Source organism: Manis pentadactyla, chromosome 6, assembly GCF_030020395.1.
Source record: "Manis pentadactyla isolate mManPen7 chromosome 6, mManPen7.hap1, whole genome shotgun sequence".
In the NCBI taxonomy this organism is placed as follows: domain Eukaryota; kingdom Metazoa; phylum Chordata; class Mammalia; order Pholidota; family Manidae; genus Manis; species Manis pentadactyla.
Genome location: NC_080024.1, coordinates 157,311,400 through 157,331,980, shown reverse-complemented (window position 1 = coordinate 157,331,980; position 20,581 = coordinate 157,311,400). Strand labels below are relative to the sequence as shown.

The following is a 20,581-nucleotide window of genomic DNA, read 5'->3' as shown; positions in this document are numbered from 1 at the left end:
AACATGGTTTAATTCCTAAGGCCTATGATTTGTGCTGGGGGGTGGCCTGGCTGGTTAGTACCTCGATCAGTCCTTTAAAATGTCTGGGCACTTCCCAGGTAAAAATTACTGTGGCTTCTAGGCATCAGTAGTTATTTAAAAGATGAAATGGGTTGTTTAGGTTAAAATCTAGGAGCTATTAAATTTTCTTTCTGAGACTTAAACTTCAGACATCAAGTCTCACCAAGTGTCAGGTGAGATAAAGCTTCTTTACATCCTCCCCCTGGAGCCAGTGGACAAAGAAATGGGGTTTAGTGGGGACACAAAGCTGCCCCAGCCCACTGGAGCACTTCCCTATAATGTGATTTGATGCATGGCTATTTATTTTTTCCAGTGACTCAAAGAGCCAATATTTTCACTTAATGCTGATGATGGGAAGGTAATTCCGAGTGTAGTCATTTTTGGACAAAAGTCTCCAATAATTAGGCATTTTCTGTAACTTTTTCCATGATAGATATAAAAAAATATCCACAGTTAGGAGGCTACATAGTTATTTTCAAAAAAAAGTAGCAACTAAAAATTTCGAGCCCAGTCAAGATACACTTAAATCTTACTTAGCTCTAAGCTGTCAACCTCCCTCATTGACTTCCCTTGGAGAAACACCACAAATTACCATAAGCTCATATTCCACTGCTTCCATTTGAATAATCAGGAACGCAATTCAGAAATAATATTTCACATCCTGCATTTTATTCAATTCCATGTGACAAAAATAGTGACCTACACTACGACATCCATTTCCATCAGCAGATATGTCGAGCCACAGATTTCATCATAAAAATATTGGATCTAGGTAACAATGCCCAACTGGTTCAGGGAGGCCCCTGGCCCTACATGGTACTGCAATAGAAAAATAGTGTCTCTCTTCACCATGCAGGAGGGATGGCCAGCCCCGAATACAGCTTAGGGGTCAGTCTCACTGTCCCTTCATGAGCCATCTTATTTACAGCATTTTACATTTCTTTTTTTTTTAGTTATATACACATCCTTTTGGGAGAAAACACCACATGGTACCAAATACCAAAAAAAAAAACAAAAAAAAACCACATCACACCAGGAAGGACACAGATAAATAATAAAACATTCAACTGCTGAAACCCAGCAACAGCAACCTCGGCTTTCTCTCCCCGATGCTGAGACCCCCCCGGCTCATTCCATGGGAAGGGATGGCACCGCATCCCATCACCGTGGAGAACGGCGCAGAGCTGTGCAGCTCAACGTTCATCCCTACAGATGAACAACTAAGTCTGCCCATTTCGGAGTCGGGAGAATTGTTTTCTTCAATGACACGATGTGGTTTTGGTGTTGCTGTGGCCGTGTTGGAAAGATTGTCCTATTTTTATTCTGTTTGAACTGAGAAGATGCCACTGTCTGATTGCTTCTTCAGGGGCACACGCTCCTTACACACTCACCCAGCCACCCGGGGCATCTCCAGAACAATGTTCTTGCAGGAGGTTCATCGTTCCGGACTGCAGCATGCTCGCAACGCACAAAATGAGGTAGAACACACAGCGCTGCCTGTGTAGCACCCCCCTCGGCCCTGCCCGGCGCCTGGCCCCTCTCCTCACTCAAAGCAGGTACACATAGTCACCTGCTTAAGACTGTATTTTGAATAATCAGACAACATTGTGCTTGGTTTTCATCTGAGAATAAATAAATCAGGAACGCAGAAAAGTTCCCAGTTATGACGGATTAACTGCCAGACACCCGACATTTCTCTCCAGTTTATTGGACGCGACCACCACTGCTCGCAGGCAGTCTGGACCTTGTTTGCGGGCACGGGAGAGAGAAGAGTACAGTAAGGTTATACCTAGTGTTCTCAGCCCCTGGCTTGTGCCGGTGGCACCATCCTAAGAGGAATTCAATCATTAGAGTTCCATCAGGGGTCAAGTTTTTAAATGGGCTTTGTAGAAAAGTTAAATAAATCATTTTAAGAAATGGCAGGCCCTGCTTTATAGAGGAGCTGATGAGTGGCTTTTCTGTGTAAGTAGCATAGGTTTCTCATATCGTCTGACCTTGAGACAAAACAAGAAACTGTAACAGTTTTCTTTATCATTTTCCATAAACCAAAGTACTATTTATAAAATACTTTACATATTTTAAAATTTTCAAATTATAGACAAACCTAATACAAAATACTAAAAGTGCAATAGTATAAATTAAGTTTGCAACCACATTATACAAACATTACCTTTTTATTGTACAGCTTTGATAACGTGGAGTATTTACTCACAACTGTTTATAATGTGAGTAATTTACGGTGATGTTTGCCTGTAACTTCTTCCCCATCGCTGGGCTACAGACCGCACTACGAACAATTGTCCACATAGCAGCTACAAACATTTAAATTAAAATAAAAAAAAAAGTCTTGTTACTGACAGGTACTTGCACACAAAAGCATGCTATCTTTCCCAAGAGAACTTCACAGTTTGCCTGCACTGAAATAACCCACTTATTTATAGTAAATCAAATCTTGCTTAAAAAAAAAAAATCGCATAGCCAGATGATCCTGCAGTACAAAAGCTTCCTTCCAAGTTGGGGCTATATTATCTGTTACCCGCATAATCTTAACATTATAAATACTACAGACAAAGGTACTGGCGTAAGACTCAGCGTTGGGAGTACTAGACCACGTCTTTTTAAGTTAAGAGTTCTAAAGACCGTTCAAGTCTAACTAATTCAAACAAAACCACAATCGGGTCTCACTGAAACACCGCAGGGGACCGACCCCCTGTGCCTTGGAGAATTTGGTTTCAGGAGAAACAGAGTGGATGTGGTCTGAGCCCTGCTGTTCCCAATACGATTTCTAGGACTTGTCAGACTTCAAGTCATTTAAGAGGCTGCAGAGCTGGCGAGCAGTCCGGCCCCCGTGGCGGGCACCACACGGCGCTCAGGCACCCTTTCAGCAGCCAAAGTTAATGCGTGCCCCACCGGAGGTAAGGCTGCAGGGAGAGCCGGGCAAGGGGCGCGCCGCTAGTTAATCCCAATCTCCGTGTTATCCTCAATGAACCTGGTGAACGGGCGGCTGGTGCCTGTGTCAGAGCTTGCTTTGTCCAAGCCCACAGTGGGCGGGCTGCTGCTGGTGCGCGCTTTGTCCATCCCGGCAGCCAGGGAGCCCAGCGGGGGGATGGCGCTTCCGCCGAGACTTACAGGGAGCTGGGGGACACCTCCATTCTGGATGACGGAGATCTCGTTGTTCTTCATGGCGAGACCGTTGGTGAGAGCCGCAGCGTACTGGTTCCAAAAGCTGGGGTCCACGTTCATTGTTCGTGCTGCCAGATCCTTCTGGAACATTTCTGAGAACTTCAGGGCGTCACCACCCAGCAGGGCCATGGGGTTCTCTACTGACAGGCGGCGGCCTCGCCGGGCGGGGGCATTGTTCCACATGTGTGTGCCCATGTGCACCTACACGGGAGACACAGAGACAAGCCACATGTGAGCAAGCCCAGCGCGAGCCACGTGGCATGTCCTTACGCCCCACAAGCCATCCCGAACGAAACCCAGGGCCAGCCCCTCTTTCAGGATGATTTTCTTTTCCCATCTTAAACGTTAGTTGGGGACAACAGAACACTGAGGTGAACTTTTCTTAGCATCTTCTACTTAAGCGTGCAATGTCTTTTTACTAAATTCAAAAAGTAAAGCCAGCTAATGCATTAGTGGGCACTCCTTCCACCTGACAAACCCAAGGGACAGAATAGTCCCCTTGAGGTGGGACCCTTGAGGCCCCCAGAGGACAGTCCACAGCTCAGAGGGCACGGGCCTTGCCCCTGACTCCCCCGTCTGGGCTGCCCCTGCACATCATCCTATTCTTAGACATCCTGGCCTCTGTGCTGGGTGCCTCCTTCCTTGGGTGCTATCTCCCAGATGCACAGGAGGCATCCTGGCCTCTGTGCTCAGCAGACAGGCAGCTCTCATTTGTCCAGGACGTGGAAACCATAGGTACTGGCCTTTCTGCGGTCTCTGAAGAGGTCACTGAAACCCAGTGGGCACTTGATGCGGGGACAGGAATCAGCAAGTACAGCTGAGTGGAGACACAGCCGGCCAGCGTCCCCTGACGCACTCTCCCGCCCATGAGAGCAGTGCAGGCATGCCTTCATGTGAGCATGATGCTGCCTTCTTTCTGCCCCTAGGCTGGAAGCTTTTCACCACATGCCCACCAGCCTCTCTCAGCAGCTGTGTGGACAGAGCCACAAAAACCCCTCTCGCCTCTGGACAGGATTTGTGTTTCCTGTACCATGTGCTTGCATTTAAAGGCTTGGTCTGTCTGGTCGTCAGTGTTCCACAAGGATCAAGATAGCGTAGGCCCTGGGCCTGCCTGACCGGGAGCAAAGTGTGTCGTTCCCAATAGGTCATCAACACCATGGAGATGAGTGAGCCCCAAGGGGGGCTGGTATGCACATAAGGCAAGCCCCTCACTGCTGCAGACAGCACACACACCCTGGTAAGTGGGTATATGCACACTTATGTGAATCAGTGTGTACACAAACACGCATCAGACATGCCGCACACAACACAGGTGCAGCATACATGGCACTCTTATGTCGCAATGTATGTGCACACACTACATATGTGCTCACCCACACACGCACGCCCGAGCACTCATGCACAGCATACATGCATGCACACACCTACTGTACTTACGCATACATGTGCATGCACACTATACCCTTGATGCAGTCATGCACAATGCATGCACACGCGCATGCACTCACCCACACGGCCCACAGAATGTGCCGGCACACTCACTGCTCACCACACAGTACACAGGTATATGCATACATGCTCACCCCACAGCACATGCACAGTGTATAATCGCCACAGGGCAGGCACAGTGCTCTCTCATGTGGGCCCGTACAGTGAGAACCCTGTCCGTTTGACCTAAAGGAGGTGCACGCTCCCCGTGCAGGGCTCCCCTGGGGCTCCGACGCGCCCTCACCTTGAGGTTGCCCTTGGTGGTGAACGCTCTGCCACAGATGGTGCAGCCGAACGGCTTCTCCCCGGTGTGCGTGCGTTCGTGGATCTGCAGGGCGCTGGCCGAGGAGAAGGTCTTCCCGCATGACTGGCAGTTGTGTTGCTTGGGCGTCCGGCGTGGCGGGGGGGCCAGCATGGGCGCAAGGCTGGGGCTCAGCACCGCCGGAGGCCCAGTGGGCACCTGACCCGTGGCCGGCAGTGGTGGACCCTCGCCCAGTGCGACGGCCTTGCTGTGCCCGTTCACTTCCATTTTGATCATGGTGGGCGTGGAGCCGGCGACCAGGCTAGGGGTGCTTTGGCTGGGACCTAGGGCAAAGTCGGGGTCAAACAACTGAGAAGGCAGCTCTTTCAATCTGTGCGTCAGCAAGTGCTGTTTTAAATTGCCCGCGGTGGAGCACCCGCGCCTGCAGACCGCACAGATGAACGGACGCTCCTTCGTGTGGCTGCGGTGGTGTATTTCCAACGCACTCCTGCAAGCGAAGGGCTTGGCACAGACACCACACACAGTGCTCGGACACTTACCCCGCTCTCGGTTCAGGAACAGCAGGCCGAAGGGGGCCTCCTCCTTGATGGGTGGCCGGCCCAGGGGGGCGGCCGTCAGGTCCAGCGCGCCTCCGTTTTCGGGGGCAGGAGGCGGACTGTCCGGCCTCTCCGTCTTTAATGGGGTCTCCTGGGGCTCCTCCTGGTGGCCGAGGCCCGGGGACTTGGAATACAAGCTCTCGCTGTTGCTGTTCACGGGGGACGGGGCCTGCGTGGAGGAGGAAGACGAGGACAGGGCGGGACTGCCCGCGCTCCGGCTCTCCAGGTCGCCCGCAGCCGACGAGGAGTCGTTGCTGAGCCGGTCGCTGTCGCCGGACCCGTTCTCCACCGGCTGCAGGGCGGCCAGCCGCGGGCAGCTCATGACCGAGTCCATCATCTTCATCTGGTTCTCCAGGGCGGCGATGCTGGAGATGACAGAGGGGGGCGAGGGCGGGCAGGAGCCCCCGTGGGGCAGCAGCGGCCTGGCCGGGTCCCTGGGCTCGGCGTCCTCCTCCATGGAGTGCTCGTCCGCGTCGTCCTCGCAGCCGCTCAGCGCGTCGGTGGCCCTGTCGTCGTAGGCGAGCTCGGCGTCCGCGGCGTCCCGGAAGCCGTCGGGCGGCGGGGTGTTGGGGATGTGCCCGCCCATGTGCATGCGGATGTGCTGCTGCAGGACCACGGCGTTGGTGAACCTCCGCTGGCAGATGGGGCAGGAGTGCTGCACGCGCAGCGGCGGCTTGGCGCGGTGTACCCCGAAGTGCGTCTTCAGGTTGCCCTTGGTGGTGAAGGCGCGCCCACACAGCTTGCACTTGAACGGCCTCTCCCCTGTGTGCGTCCGGTAGTGCATCTTGAGGGCGCTCTGGCAGCTGAGCACGCGGTGGCAGATGACACACTGGTTGGGGTCCGCCATCTTCCGGTCGATGTTCTCCACCAGCTGCTGCAGCTTCGACGTCTCTGACGTCTGCATGGAGTCGAGCAGCCCTCCGAAGGGGAACTTGGCCTTGAACTGGTCGGGGCCGGCCGGGAGGACTGGGCTGCAGAGGCCTGTAGAGGTGCTGCTGTCCGTGAGGGTGGTGGTGGCCGACGTGGTCGCAGTGGTCAAGTGCCCGCTGGCCGGGATGTCCCCTGCTCTGGCATTTGTGCACGGCAGGTTCACAGGTTCCGTTTTGGTCAGACAAGGCCCACCGAGCACCAGCTGCGGGGACTCGGTGGCCCCTGGGGCGCCCGCCTCGGAGCTGTTGAGGCCAGGGGATAAGGAGGTACACTCGCTGGAGGCGGGCGAGGGCCGCTGTGGGGAGCGGCTGGCCGGCGTGAGGCTGGGGGAGTCGGCGTGGCTGCTGACGCCAGGGACGGTGGGCGGGAGCTGCAGCCCGACCGACGTAGGCACCGTGGGCAACACGGGCTTGCTGTCCAGCCAGGTGGTCACCGGCTTTTCCGGAGGCAGTGACATGCCGTAGGGAATCCCGGAGCAGGTGGGCACATTGTCCAGGTACTCTGGGACGGGGTAGGGGTTCATCTGGATGTGGGGGTACTTCTCCTTGTGCCTCTGGAAGTGCACCTTGAGGTTGCCCTTCGTGGAGAAGCGGTTCCCGCAGATGTTGCACTTGAAGGGCCTCTCGCCGGTGTGCGAGCGCAGGTGAATCTGCAGGGCGCTGTCGCTCCCGAACACCTTGGCGCAGAACCTGCACTTGTGCTTGAAGAACGGGTCCTCGGCACTGGCCTTGGGCTCAAACACTGACACGTTGGGGGGCTTGCCCTTGCGGTGCTTCATGAGGGCCGACAGGGGGTCCAGCGCGTTGGCTGTGGCCGCGATGCTGACCAGCGGGTTGGGGAAGATGACGCTGCTGGCCGAGGTCTGAGGTAGAAGCGGGTTGGGCAGGCTGGGCGCCGAGCTGAGCAGCGGCCCCGGCCCCAGGGCAGGCGGCGTGGGGGCGGTGGGCGGCTGCGAGGCGCCACTGACGGCGCTGGCCCCCAAGGCCGGGGCGGCCGAGGCTGGGGCCGCGCTGCAGGACGCCGGCCCCCCGGGCTCGGTGGGGACGGAGGGGCCCCCACTGGGGACGTGCGGAGTGCTGGCTCTGGACGTGGGCTGCGACAGGTGCGGGGGTCCCTCGTGGGCCGCCGGCTGCGCCGCAGGGCCGGGGGGCGCCCCGGCCGGGGGCTGCAGGGCTGAGTGCGTGGCCGGCCCCGGGGCGCTCTGGGCTGCGCCCAGCGGCGGGCGCGGGGGCTGGCGGCTCATCAGGGCCACCTGGCTGCGGATCTGCTCGATGAGCTGCAGCTGGTGCACCTGCTGCTGCTGGAGGGCCACCAGCTGCTCCAGGATCGCGGGCACGGCCACTGCGACCGCCCCGCCGCCCGCCGCCCCGCCCGCTGCCCTGGCGCCCTGGGAGAACTGCGCCACAGCCACCTTGGTGCCCAGGAGGGTCTCGAGCGTCACGTTGGTGCTCGGCGGGCCCCAGGCGGCAGGGGGGCCCGCGTCGGCGCCGCGGGGCACAGGCGGCTGCCCCGTGGGCGCGGGGCCTGGGCCTGGGCAGTCGCGGTCGGCGCAGGACTCCGCCTCCATGGGCTCCTCGCCCGCGTCCGGGGCGCGGCCCTCGCCGCCCTCCGCCGGCGCCGCGTCCTCGGCGGCCTCGCTGTCCGTCCCGCCGCCCGCCGAGCTGGCCGGGGACGGCGCCGGGAACTCCGGGGCGCGCGGCGCCGGCTCATCCTCGCCCACGATCAGCACCGGCGGGTTCTCGGCGCAGCCGCGCCTGTGCTCCGCGAGGTCTGCGCGGCGGAAGAACTCGGCGCAGCAGCGCTCGCACACGCTGGGCTCCTCGCCGCCCTCGGGCGCGCCGTCCCCGGGTGCGGCTGCAAAGACCAGAGAGCTCGTGAGCCGGGCGCCTGGGGATTCTGCACGTAAGTGAAATCGATATTTTTTATTTTGTACAAATTACCCTACTTCAACGTTTCTGACGACCCAGCGTGTGTATTCTATGACTCTTTCTGGCTAGCTAATCATTTTCTTAGCACAATCCATCAAATTATGAGGCCCTATCAATTGTGGATCCTGCTTCTTAATGAAATTCCATAGAAGCCATTGATTTCCAATATTTTCATACAATCCGCAGCCTCCCTGTCTGTTGGGTACAAAGCCAGCTTTCGACGGCTCATTAGGATTCCCCCTACCATCGGGCCTCCTCATTTCCAGCAAAATTAGAGATGCCTCCGCCAGCTCACTTAACGTTGCTAAACTCATCTGTAACCTTTCAGACTCACGTCAGCACCTGACGGGCAGCCGGTGCTGGAACCCTCGTGGGCTTGGACCACAGAGATTTATTATCTTTATGCAGTGCGGAGACATTACAGATTTAATGTAATTCTGGAGAACCTTTCAAATCAATGGGCATTTGTTTCACGTATGAAATTTCAGCTAAATACTTTCATTCGTAAATGTAACGAAGAAAATAAAAGTGCTGCTTGCACTTCTGCTCAAAAAACCACCTCCCTGGCTCGTGGCTCGATTAACAAATCAATCCCGTTATCTTTTTAGCCGTTTGTTCTTTCCCTCCAGATAGGGTTCATTTCTACATTTTAGGAATTGCCAAATGAATATCATCAATATGGTCTGGGCCTAAAATTAATCATGTTTAATACAATTAATTGGCTCTGTCAGATGCAATATTTCTTGGCAAAATGAACTGAAATTATATGTTATTGTTATTAGCCAACAGAGTTCGGCAGTTTGTTAACAAACTAGAAATTATATATTTAAAGTTCATTTATGTTGACATGTTTAACATGAGAATGTTGTAGTCAGACACACTTTTTGTACCTATTTTCATCTATTCTCATAGAAAGACTTAACAAATTATATGCTTGCGCCGTAGTGGGAAAGCCTGTAATTGGCTACACATGTTTAATTACTGTTGTAGGCAGCTACTTCCTGACTCCCTCACCCTCTTGTGCCGAATAACAACCACGTTTAATGAACAATTCTAATTCACACCTGATCAAGTAAATAGCTGCACAGGAACAAGAAACCCTCGTTTCTGGCTCTGACTTTTTCGTTGTTGCGGGGGAGGTGACGTTCAGTGATTACACAGGCCCTACGTGCCTGGATATCACTGACTGGTACCTGCTTTTCATCAACCTCCAGATGGAGTGAGGGCACCGAATCGGTTCGAACAGGGACAAATGACAGCACAGATCAGCTCTTTGACAGGGTGCACTGTTAGGTGAGAACAAAACATCCTCAACTTTGCATCCCCAGAAATAATCTGTTACAACATCAACAAATGTACTTGCTGAGAGGTCTGCTGATATTTTTTCTTTTAGGGTTTTGGAAACACTAATTTGGCACTGATTTCAGGAAAGAAATCTGATTTTTGAAAAATATCCTTTATAACATTTAGTCCCTCTACTGGAAAAGAAAAAAACATTTTTTGAGGAGAGTCAGCTGCTCTCCACGAGGCCATTATTTGCAGGTAATTTATACATGCCTTTAAAAAATTATTAGCAGTGTTCAATTAGCATTTTCTTAACTGGCTAAACCATCTGAAGAGGGAAAGAAGTCAGAGCTTGTAGCCCATAAAGGCCTGCTAGACTTTTAAACTAAATTCAGTGCTGAAGATCAGGCTGCCAGAAGCCTCGTTACTGTAGGAAGGTAGGAATGTAATAGGTGTCTGTAATGAGGTTGCGTATAGCTGGAAGCAAAGACACAGCTGATTTATACTGCAGATAAGCACATTAACAAAATAAATACGCGGAGCACTTAACCTTTGCTTGGTGTATGCAAAATCTAATTTTAAACATACTAAGGTTATAGAACAGGGCAAGAGGAAAAAAAAAGCCTAAAATCTTCAGGTAAATGATTTCTTACTGATTAAGATGTAAGAGCTAACTCAAATTCTAGTCATGGGATTTAAAAATGATCACAAAATGCAAAGAATCTCTACTTTGCAATTTCTTTATAATAGTGGAATGTTCTTGTTTGGTCCCACATATTAACAAGTCTATGCGGCCATTAAAAGAAGTTCATCTGCATTAAGCAATCAAGTTGGAATCAATGTTACACTGTATCATACCTCTTATAACTAAGTATTCCAACCACTATAACTAAACACAGAGCAGAGTATTTTTAAAAGTTCTTTACCAATATTTATTTTTAAAAGTTCTTTTCCAATATTTTAAAGCTATGATGTAAAAGGACTGCCATAACCTTTATGAAGATTTTTTCCCCATACTTTTAAGAAAAAAGTACCATGAAATTAAATATTGCTAATTTCTTGAAATATTTTCTACAAACTTTAACTTCTTAGGAGATATAAATGCATAAATTGTATGGTATACAAAAAGCATTCACATGGCAACATTTAAACTTCTACACAATTAAACAGTGATTACTATTCAAAAAAGGCTTTTTCTTTATTTGGAATATGTGTTAGGGACAATTCTCTAAGAAAATGCTTAAAAATCAGGCTGACTTCTGGATCATTCTAAATGTGTTCAGTGTTGGAAAAATGAACTTAATTGTAAATAAATGATATTTTTACAAATGAACATTCCCCTGATTTTCTTTTTAACAAACTGGCATGTGAAATAGAGAAATATGACTTTGTCTTCTTTAATTATGACTTATTAAAGTTGATTTATTAAAAAAGGACTTTTTGATTTCTCAAGGTTTTAAGCAACCCAACAAATCTCTTATTTACTTTAAAGGTGAAAATTTACATTTCCACTGGTTTTTCAGGTGTTAAGTATTTTTAGGGTTCATCTCCAAATTCACGGAAGTTGGGAAGTGTCCCCAGGTAATCTCCTTTTTCTCCCATTGACAGGTTTGCTAAATTACAACCGATTCTCAATCGTAGAAACTATGCATGGAATATTTAAGCATTTTTCTACACACTAAATCATTTTGATTAATGCCATTATAAGTGATAATTACCCAAATGTAACAAAGTTTTTCTCGTCAAAGTAAAATAACCTTTCACTTATATTCCTTTAACACTGAAGAAGGAAAACAAAACCGAAGAGGACATTGTGCAAAGATGGCAGTCTGACCACCGGGCCTTTACCTGTTCATCGAGTCAACGAACCTAACAAAACAGACAACTGGATTTTATAAGCAAAGTTTCGCAGTAAGTTTTGCCTCTTGACTAACACATAGTTTAAAAACTACAACCAGAGAAGCAAAAAAATTCTTCAATGCAATTCAGGTTTCTTATTTTGGGCACATAGTTTAGAATCAGCACCTACATTTTTTTGCTGGGCCTGAATGAAGCACCATGACACTATCACTTCAAGTGTCACTGACGCTCCCCGTACTGTGTCCCACCATCAACATGGAATGAGATGGTGTTCCAGAGTGGCGGAGAAGCACAAGTTCTATACGACAGCCTTGATACAAAGCTATAATATCTCACGAATGAAACTGAAATTTTTGGCTGCATATTTTAAGAATGCTATTAGACAACAAACACTTGGGCGTAAGTGACTGCTGGGAAATGCCAGGGCGAGCCTATTTTGCTGGGGGCTTGGGGGGGCTAGGAGGGGCCAGATGGATGCATTTGGAAGAGACTAAGATATAAAGTAAGTTGTAACTTGCTTTGATGGCTCATCACAAAGAGTAAATGCGTATGTGCTAAATCCGGCAGTATTTATTTATTTCAAAAAAATGCTTTCTCTACCAAGAAAACCCTCATGGGAAAAATCTGAATGCAGCGCACAACTTCATCGTGTAACTTAAGTTCTTGAGTCCTGCTATTCTTTTAAGCCAATATTCTATTAGATTCACATGTATTCCACTACCTTTTAATTAAATTTACATTTTATACTGGTCTTTGTGTTTTAAAACCAGAAATTACTTCCATTAGCTATTACGGCTTACAATTTTTATTTCAAGGCAAAACCATGTCAATGAACCACCATAACAACAGTACAATGTACAGGTTTGAGAAATTTATTTTCCAATGCAAATGGAAATTCTTTCTTGAAAGGGGGAATTGAAAGACAAGCACTGTAAACATCATCATTAATGTCAAAGTTATTTATTTTTTTGTATACTGGCTGTCCAATGGCTAACAGATTTCAAATTGTAAATAGGCAAGGGATGAGGCAGGAATTTGTAGTGCATAAGGGTTAGGGTCAGAACAAGGAAGAAAAATGCCAACTGATTCATCCGGTAATCGAACCTTAACCAAGAGCCTCCCTTCTGGGTGAACAGGGACACTTGGTAAGGGTCACTTTATGGAAGTGCCACAGGGACTCTCGCCCCGTATGCGCCACGGATCAAAGCCAGGAGGAAGCTGTTCTGGGACTAAGCCTGCTTTGCTAATGTCAGATATGTAGCAGCCATGGCTTCAAGCCGGGCGCCTGTACTTACTGCTGAATCTGTTTTCCTGAATGCACTCAGGAGGGGCAAAGAGAACAGAGGCTGAAAAAAAGAAAGCTGTTTCAGCTTAAGAGAGGAAATGTATAATTAGTTTACAGCTATCCCCACACTTGCTATTTATATGTAAGATTTCCAAGGTTTCTAACTCCACCACCGTTCAAACCTTCTGGAGCAAGTTCTGGTATGTTTCTCAGTTTTGCAAATGAGGGGGAAACTGGTCCCACAGCCTTGTTGAGAAAGACACTAACAAAAGGACAGCTACAAGGGCAGTCTTAAAAACACACGGATTTTTTTTCTTCCCACTAATAAAACACACAGAGAATGTTTAACAAAATGTTCCTGTTGTTAGGATCAACTCTCAGTGTGAAAGGAGGCCTCCAAGACAGCTTCACTTTTCTCTCAGCATAATTCCTGGTCTGTTATATAATATACGTGCCTCATGTTTCACCGTCTGTAAAAGCGCATTATGATCTACAGAACGATGTGGCAGAAGACGGGCAGAATATTTACACTCACGATGACCTTTTTAAAGCCACACATGAAAAGCACTGTTGCAATATACGTATATATGAATGTTTGAGGCATAAACACGTTTCTAAAACATTTCAAACTGCAGTACTTAGTGAGGCTTTATCATTTTCTCTTTTAAGCAGTACAGTGCCTCGTACATAAGCTGACCTATTGCAAAAAAGCAGTAAATAGGTATTTTATAATTTTGCTTACCAACCTCTAAAGCTCACCTTTATTCTGCTACATTTTTGCTACCTATCTTTAATTCCTTCTAATTAACAAAAGGATATGTAAAACTTGTTCAGATATATGGAAAAGGGATGTTAACTTCTCCACTTTAATCAGTAACTTTAAAATACCACGTGGGTTTTTGAGGAAAGGAAAATGTACTTTCTGCTTTGCCCTAACCATCCCTTAAAAATCTAGAAAGCATTTTTCAAGTTTTCCTAAATTGTTCGGAGACACTTATTTTCTTGCAAATTAATTCTTTTTAACTCCTTATGATAGCTTTGAATCCCATAAAGAAAGATGAATTATCACACACTGAGCCCAAGCTGTGAAACAGGAGGAGACAAATAGAGACCCCTACTGTGTTTAACAATGTAGAAGAAATTCCAGACGCAATAGAAAAATTTTGTCCTTTTCCCTAGACCTCCAAGCGTGTGAGCCCCGAGCTGGCCAGCGGAGGGCACTCGTGCGATGCTGAACGCCGGCACTGACCCTGACTCCAGCCCTCGTCGACTCAGTGGCCCACATCTCAAATTGGTTAAGCAACGACCACCTGTGGCCTAGTCACCAAAATGTCTTCTGTTGAAAACATTTGCAGTTTTTAGTCTGGGTGGTGAAGCACCGGGGAGGAAAACACTGTTTCCTTTATGGACACTCACAGACGGAGAGCCGACACAGCGCTCACACTTGTTTTAACTCTCTGCCTCGATGCTGTATCAAATAATAAGATGTTTGTTACACTCAAGGTTGCACAGTACTTCTTTCATTTAGATGTTATGCTGTCATCATGCCTACTATACCTACACATGTATGGCTACGCTGAACAAAAAACACAGGAACCTGAAAGGTGTCCACCAATGCAAACAATTTCAATCAAGATTCGGTGAGGGGAGAAAACAAGGTCGGTGCAGGGTCGTTTTTGGTTAAGATGCTGATGGCCGAAGCTCAGTTCGAAGACATGGAATTGACTGTGCTTCCACGATGTGCCTACTAAAAGTTCCCACACCACTACCCAACCCCGTCATTTTCAAACTCACTAAGCGTAAGAACTAAATAGGCAAAACCATTATCACACACACAAACACCTGACCTGGATCTAAATAGTTCTGAAATGCACAAACTACATCGTGTCCAGGAACAAGGCTCCCCAATGAGCTGTGACCATCTTGCACGAGGGGTTATTAAATCATTTCCATTATTTGTCAGCACTTCATATTGCTCCATTTCTGTGGGCAAAGTTTACACAGATGCCAAAAATCGCCCTGGAAAAGCCACCGCCCTGGGCCACTGAAGCCCGGGGCTCTGCACGGTCGCAAATCACAAACCGAATCGTCAGACGTTGCTGCGAGGAGCCCCTCTCAAGGAGGACCAGGAATGTCGGTAAGTAAGACAAAGCGGCACGGCGCCCGCAGGGTTAATTACGCAGTTCAAGATGTAATAGCCGCACAAAAGAAAACCCTTTTCTCTTCTGTAAGAACTATAAACACTTGTGCTGAACCAGACGGGCATTTGATAAGCCGAGCAGAACGGAGCACACTCGTGGGTCCCTAGTTAACACCCAGATTCAGCGTTAACACTTAATGCAACAGTGCTGACTCCTGTTGCCAAGGTCAACAGCCCAGATGCACTAATTGTATTATGAGCTTGACATCTAGTGGCCACCCCGGGCAGGGCAGGGCAGGCAAAGGTTAAGTCAGCAAGCTCCTCACCGCACTAACTGCCCACCTTCAGGGAGAGCGCCCGGAAGCTGCCAGCACGGCGACCCACCTGCTCATGGAACCCAGACAGCAAGGCTGGATGCGGCGCTGGCCCGAGGGCTTTCTGGGAACGCAGTGGGGGTTGGGATCCTAGATGGTAAGCGTTAACTAATTTGGGGGTGACTGGAAAAGACAGGCCCACGGAGGGCAGGATTTAGACACCACGCCGCGTCATCAGGTCTTGGTGGACAACGATTCAGCCGCGAGAGTGCTTCCCTTTGACAGGCCAATCCACCTTCGTTTCTAACATAAATAGAGCCCATTACATTATTTTATTGTTTCCATTAACGTTGAACGCTTTCTGTAACATGACTTGCCTTATTACTTTGCTTGGAAATCACAAACAGCCAACTACATTTTAAATCATAAAGGTGTTCAAATTATAAGAGAAAAACCTGAGGACAGGACTTTTTAATATGTAGTTTATTTAAAGTAATACTGAAACATTTGGCTTTTTACATAGGTTTTATTTATGCCTGATTTTTATATGAAATGTGTAGCAAGGTAACATATGTTAGAATGTCAAACATGTCCCACCAGAAGTAGAATTAGCTCTCATCTTCATGAGACAAGTCTAAGATAGGGTGGTCTTATTCCAGCAACTAGTCAAGAAATGTAGGAAATAAAAAAATGACAAAATAAAAAAACTTCCCTGTTTTAAATATTACTCAAATACCATCCTCGAAACTCTCTTGCAGCATTAAAAGAGGCTGCATACTTCACTAGCAGCTAAAAATATTTTTGTTTTCCTTAAATATAGAGCCTGTGCTAATACTTTATACTTTAGAATGCTGAATTCCAACTGAGGTTCAGTACCCAGAACTCAAACTGCTGAATTCCCCCCAAAAGGAAATGTTCTTAGAGCTACCTTGAGATGAATGACAAAGCCTCTTAGAGACTGCAGTGGAAAATGAAATCTGACCCACTTTGGCCCGCTTTTGCCATCATCTTGTATACAAAAAATAATCAGCTTGCTAAGTAATTCCTGCTGTTGGTCCCTACCTTCTTCTTTCTCTAGCTCTGAACAGATCTGAAAATACTGGATTATGCATATGCAGTGGGAGTTTAAAATGTACATAAAAATCCCGTTACATAATCAGCTCCTTCTCTGTAAGGTGGGAATTAACCGTCATGCTTTTTGTCGACCACCCAATCGTACATTTTTAAATAGGTGAAGTTTTTAAAATGTTACTTTTAAAATAAATGTTTGCAGATTCTTCTTTTTCCTTTTATCCCCCTTACTTAAGTTACCTACTTTTCACCTTTCTTGTTTCAGAGAAAACAATCTGCCAGCTAATGTTAGAAAGTGGCTTCTGCATTGTTTCCTTTTGGAATGCTGAATTGTAAATGTGTGGTGTGTGTGTGTGCTGGGGGAGTACTCAGGGCAAACCATGCATATACAGATAAAAGAGAAAAGCTCTTCACTGAGGGCTGGTGGCCTTCTTCCCCTTAATTTAAACACAGTCTGTGAATACCACTGCTAAATTCTTAAATCACATGCTCACCACATTTAAAAGGATTTTTAAGATAGCCATAGGACTGTGAAGTTGGCATAAAATAAAAACACACTTTGAAGCAATTAGCACTAACAAAGTGCAGGATGGCAAATTGTTTTAAATTACAATATTGTTTTGTTCTTCCTTAAATACATACTTCTTTTCTAAGGACAGTAAAAAATGCATCTTTAAGCGTATTTTATATGGTGAAGGATAGCAGCATTACACCTTTAAAGTTCTTAGAGTACGAGTGTTGTTCTGGCATTAGAAGTTTTAATTTTTTCTTAGAACAAAAATATTCAGCTGGCTCAAGGGATTTCATTACTGGTGACATATTTAACTGAATCATAAAGCTGCATCACATTTATTTCTGAATTTTCAGTAACAGGAGTGAAATAATTTGCAGTGTTAAAAGATCATTTCTAGCGGGAATGTCACAGTCATTCCTTAAAATACATTTCTACAACAGGAATAACTTCAGAACTTTACGCAAATCATTATAACTTTTTCATCCTAGACACGCCATCATATTTCATTCCTGCAAGGATAAGGTTTTGGTAGCAGTGAAGCAATTTTTGGATAGCTATCTTTTTATGGCTTGCAGGAAAACCAACCCTGAAAAATAAGTCATATTTCTTTTTAAGGAAACAGTCTTTTTACTGTAAGTCAACATGACTGTGCATCTTTGACTCTATCATATTTTGCTAAAAATTCTGTGTATTTTGTTTTTCTTGGCATTCTCGACAGCCTTCAATTTTACTCTGTGCAGCTGCATTAATTAATGTCACACCCAAAGTGATACAAAGGAATTATTTACTTCATTCCTAAAACACAGTAAACTTAGCTCACTTATACCTTCATGCATGAGGCTGTTTATTTGCATTGCATCTAACAAAATTTAAATGTTGGGACTATCTGATTCATGTTGGAGTAATTTAGTTTTCACAACCATTTATCTTTAAAAAGTATTTTACTTTGTTGTCTTACTAATGATCAGTAGACCCAGCAACATACACATGAGCATTCCCTGGGTGAACAGAGAACACTATCTTTTATGTTCCAAGAACAATCAGCTTCAGAATAATTAAATCAGAAAGAACTATTTTTTAAATAGTTTGCCTAAACTATCCTTAACACAGGCTGAGGTAACAGAAACACAGTACTTCACTAAGGCTCAGCCCCAGACAGACTATTTTTGGCCTGTTGCAAAATATGATCAGGAACCGTGGCAATATCTTGATTACAACTTGGAATGAATCTGAAAAAACACAGGCTTGACAAAAACTTTAATCCTCCGCGGGGTAAAAAAACCTAACTATGTTTCACCTCTAAACAAATTCAGTAACAAGGAGAATTCAAAAGGGAACTTGTAAATAATTTACTCCATCCTAGGTTTTCAAATACAGGCGATACACCCCTCAACATGCTCACCACGCTCACATTTCTGAAGTGAAATTAAAAATGAATAGCAGTGCCTCAGCTTGTTAATTGTTAAATACAAGGGGTTTTACTCTAGTAATTAATATATGCTTTAATAAAAGGAGACATTGCACATTTTGATAACGACCCTACAAAGCTGAGAAGTATTTACATTGTTGCATTTTGGGGAGGCTGTGAAAGCCGATTTTAAGCTATTCAGGAGCCACAATAATGCAGCTTTAAAATTCCTCACTGGGATGCAATGTAGTTCTTTTGAAGGGAAGACTGTCTTTCTCATTCGGCAGAAATAAACCCATTCATTTGATCATGTAGTCATTGAGGGCAATACAAAACAAACCAAGTGTGAGAAATTCTATGTGATGAAGTAAACAAAACAAAAAAAATCCATTTCCATGACAAAAAGATTCTTTGTCCTTAATCTACCCACCATATGCAAGCGTTTCTTTTTAGCCTATCTCCTGTTCTAATCTTGGGTGACCGGACTCCGCAGAGAGAACCTCTTTACCTCCGCGGCGACAAAAGGCCCAGCGAGCTCACAATTTTAATTCACTAATTCCTGCGGGTCCCAAGCATTTCCCGCTTTCTGCGCGCCGACGCGGGCGCGGACCTGCCCCGTCAAACTTTTCGGCACCCGGGGAAAAGCTCCAAACTTCCCCGGTCCCGCAGGAAAACGCCGAGGCGCCTCCGCACCGCCCACGCGGCACCCAGAGCCGCCGGCCGCGCGCTCAGGGACCCTCGGCGCCCCGGGACCCGGCCACAGGCGCCCCGCCCGCGGACCCCGAGGAGCCGACGCGCGCCAGGCCGGGGGCCCAGGACAGCGGTCGCCGTGCGCGGCCACCCCCGGGCGAGTCTCGGGGCGGCCACGAGGAAGGCCGGCGACGCGGGCTTCCCGCCGCCCCGGAACGGCGTCACCGGCCGGTCAGCGCGCCGGGACCTCGCGGCTCGCCGGGCGCCCCTCGGTCCGGGGCGGGGGGCGGGGGGCGGGCCGGGGTCACCGCCCGGGGTGCCGGGCGCCGAACAAAGCTGCCAGGCGGCGGCCTCCCCGGACGCGTGCCCGCCGCTGCGCCCTCCCGGGGCTCGCCGAGGACGGTCCGGCGTCCGGGCGCAGGGAGCCCGGGGGGCGGCGCGGAGGCGGCGGCGCGGACCCTCCCGCCACGCCGCGCCACGCCCGCGCGCCGGCCCCATCGGGCTCCAAGCCGCGGCGCCGACCCCGGCGCGCAGCTCCCCAACTCCAGCCGCCGAGCCAAGTTTACTTGCCCGCAACTCTCCGCGCCGCGCGCTCGGCGGAGGCGCCGATCCCCGCGCCAGCCTGTCGGGGCCCGCGACTCGCGGCCGACCTGGCGCGGAGGGGTGGGGGCCCGGCCGCCTCCAGCCCGCGCTCCCCGACCCGCCACCCGGGTCCGCGCCCCTCACCGTGCTCGGGGGCCCCGTCCGGCGGCGGCAGCTCCTCGTCCGACTTGAGATGCTGGGGCTTGGCCTGCTTGCGCCGAGACATGCTGCTAGCGGCGCGCGGGCCCCGCGCGGGGCAGCGGCATCAGCGGGGCGGCCGGCGGGCGGGCGCGGGGCGCGGGGCGCGGGCGGCGGCGGCTGCGCGGGCCGCGCATGGGGCCGAGCAATTAGGCTGGTGAATAATGCATGGCCATTAGCGGCGGGCCGCGCCGATTGGCCGGCCTCCAGCGGACCCGCGGCCTATGCAAATGAGGCCGCGTTCGCAATTAGCGGCCGCGCGGGGCCGAGGCGCGGGCCGGGGGCGCAGGCCGGGCCGGGGCCGCCGGGCGCCCTCGCATCGCGGGCGCGGGCCGAAGCGGGCGGGCCCGGCCGAGGGCGCAGGCGGCAAACTTTGGCGGCGTCCGCGCGGCGCCGTCTCCGCCGGCGCGCCGGGCTCGCCCCTTTATAGAGTGTCTGCGCCGCCGCCCGCGCCCCGCGCCGCCCCCCCCCGCCGCCGCCCGGTCGCCCCTCCCGGAGCGAGCGGCCGCGGGCAGGGCTCCGGCCCGGCGCCTTTGTCTGCCGGGCCGCTCGGGCGCTGCGCCTCCTGCGCTCCGGGGCGCGTGGGGCCGGCCGGCCGCCTGAGCTACTCGGCGGCGGGGCTGGCGCGCCGGGCGGCTCGGTTCAGGTGCCCCCGCTGCGGACCTTCTCTCCGGGCTCGCGTCCCTCCGCGGGTCCCCGGCGGCCGGCCCGGCTCGGAGGCTCGCGGCCGGAGCGGAGCGGAGTGCGCACGCCGGGGTGGCGGGACTTCGGCAAGACCAACTTTCCGG

The 20,581-nt window shown here is 49.7% G+C and overlaps 1 protein-coding gene across 2 annotated transcripts; it reads right to left on the bottom strand.

Moving 5' to 3' along the window:
• Positions 1-638: 638 nt before the first annotated feature.
• Positions 639-19,853, bottom strand: SALL3 (spalt like transcription factor 3). 2 transcript variants are annotated; one of them, XM_036884329.2, is made up of 4 exons: positions 19,740-19,853; positions 5,533-8,373; positions 4,976-5,316; positions 639-3,444 (listed from the first exon to the last, which is right to left on the bottom strand). In XM_036884329.2, exons 1-4 carry the CDS (start codon positions 19,819-19,821, stop codon positions 3,013-3,015), a joined length of 3,696 nt encoding a protein of 1,231 aa, XP_036740224.2. In that variant the 5' UTR covers positions 19,822-19,853; the 3' UTR covers positions 639-3,012. The 2 variants fall into 2 exon arrangements, with proteins under 2 accessions (XP_036740224.2, XP_036740223.2); XM_036884328.2 differs by having other exon boundaries at positions 4,976-8,373.
• Between the last annotated feature and the right edge of the window lie 728 nt (positions 19,854-20,581).

Bases quoted from the DNA above. Each gene is read 5' to 3' on its own strand.
- SALL3 (XM_036884328.2), bottom strand. From the start codon at position 19,821: ATGTCTCGGCGCAAGCAGGCCAAGCCCCAGCATCTCAAGTCGGACGAG. The intron at 8,374-19,739 runs GTGAGGGGCGCG...TGGTCTTTGCAG, and splicing joins GGACGGGGCCCCCGAGCACG to CCGCACCCGGGGACGGCGCG. The intron at 3,445-4,975 runs GTGAGGGCGCGT...TCTCCCGTGTAG, and splicing joins CCACCAAGGGCAACCTCAAG to GTGCACATGGGCACACACAT.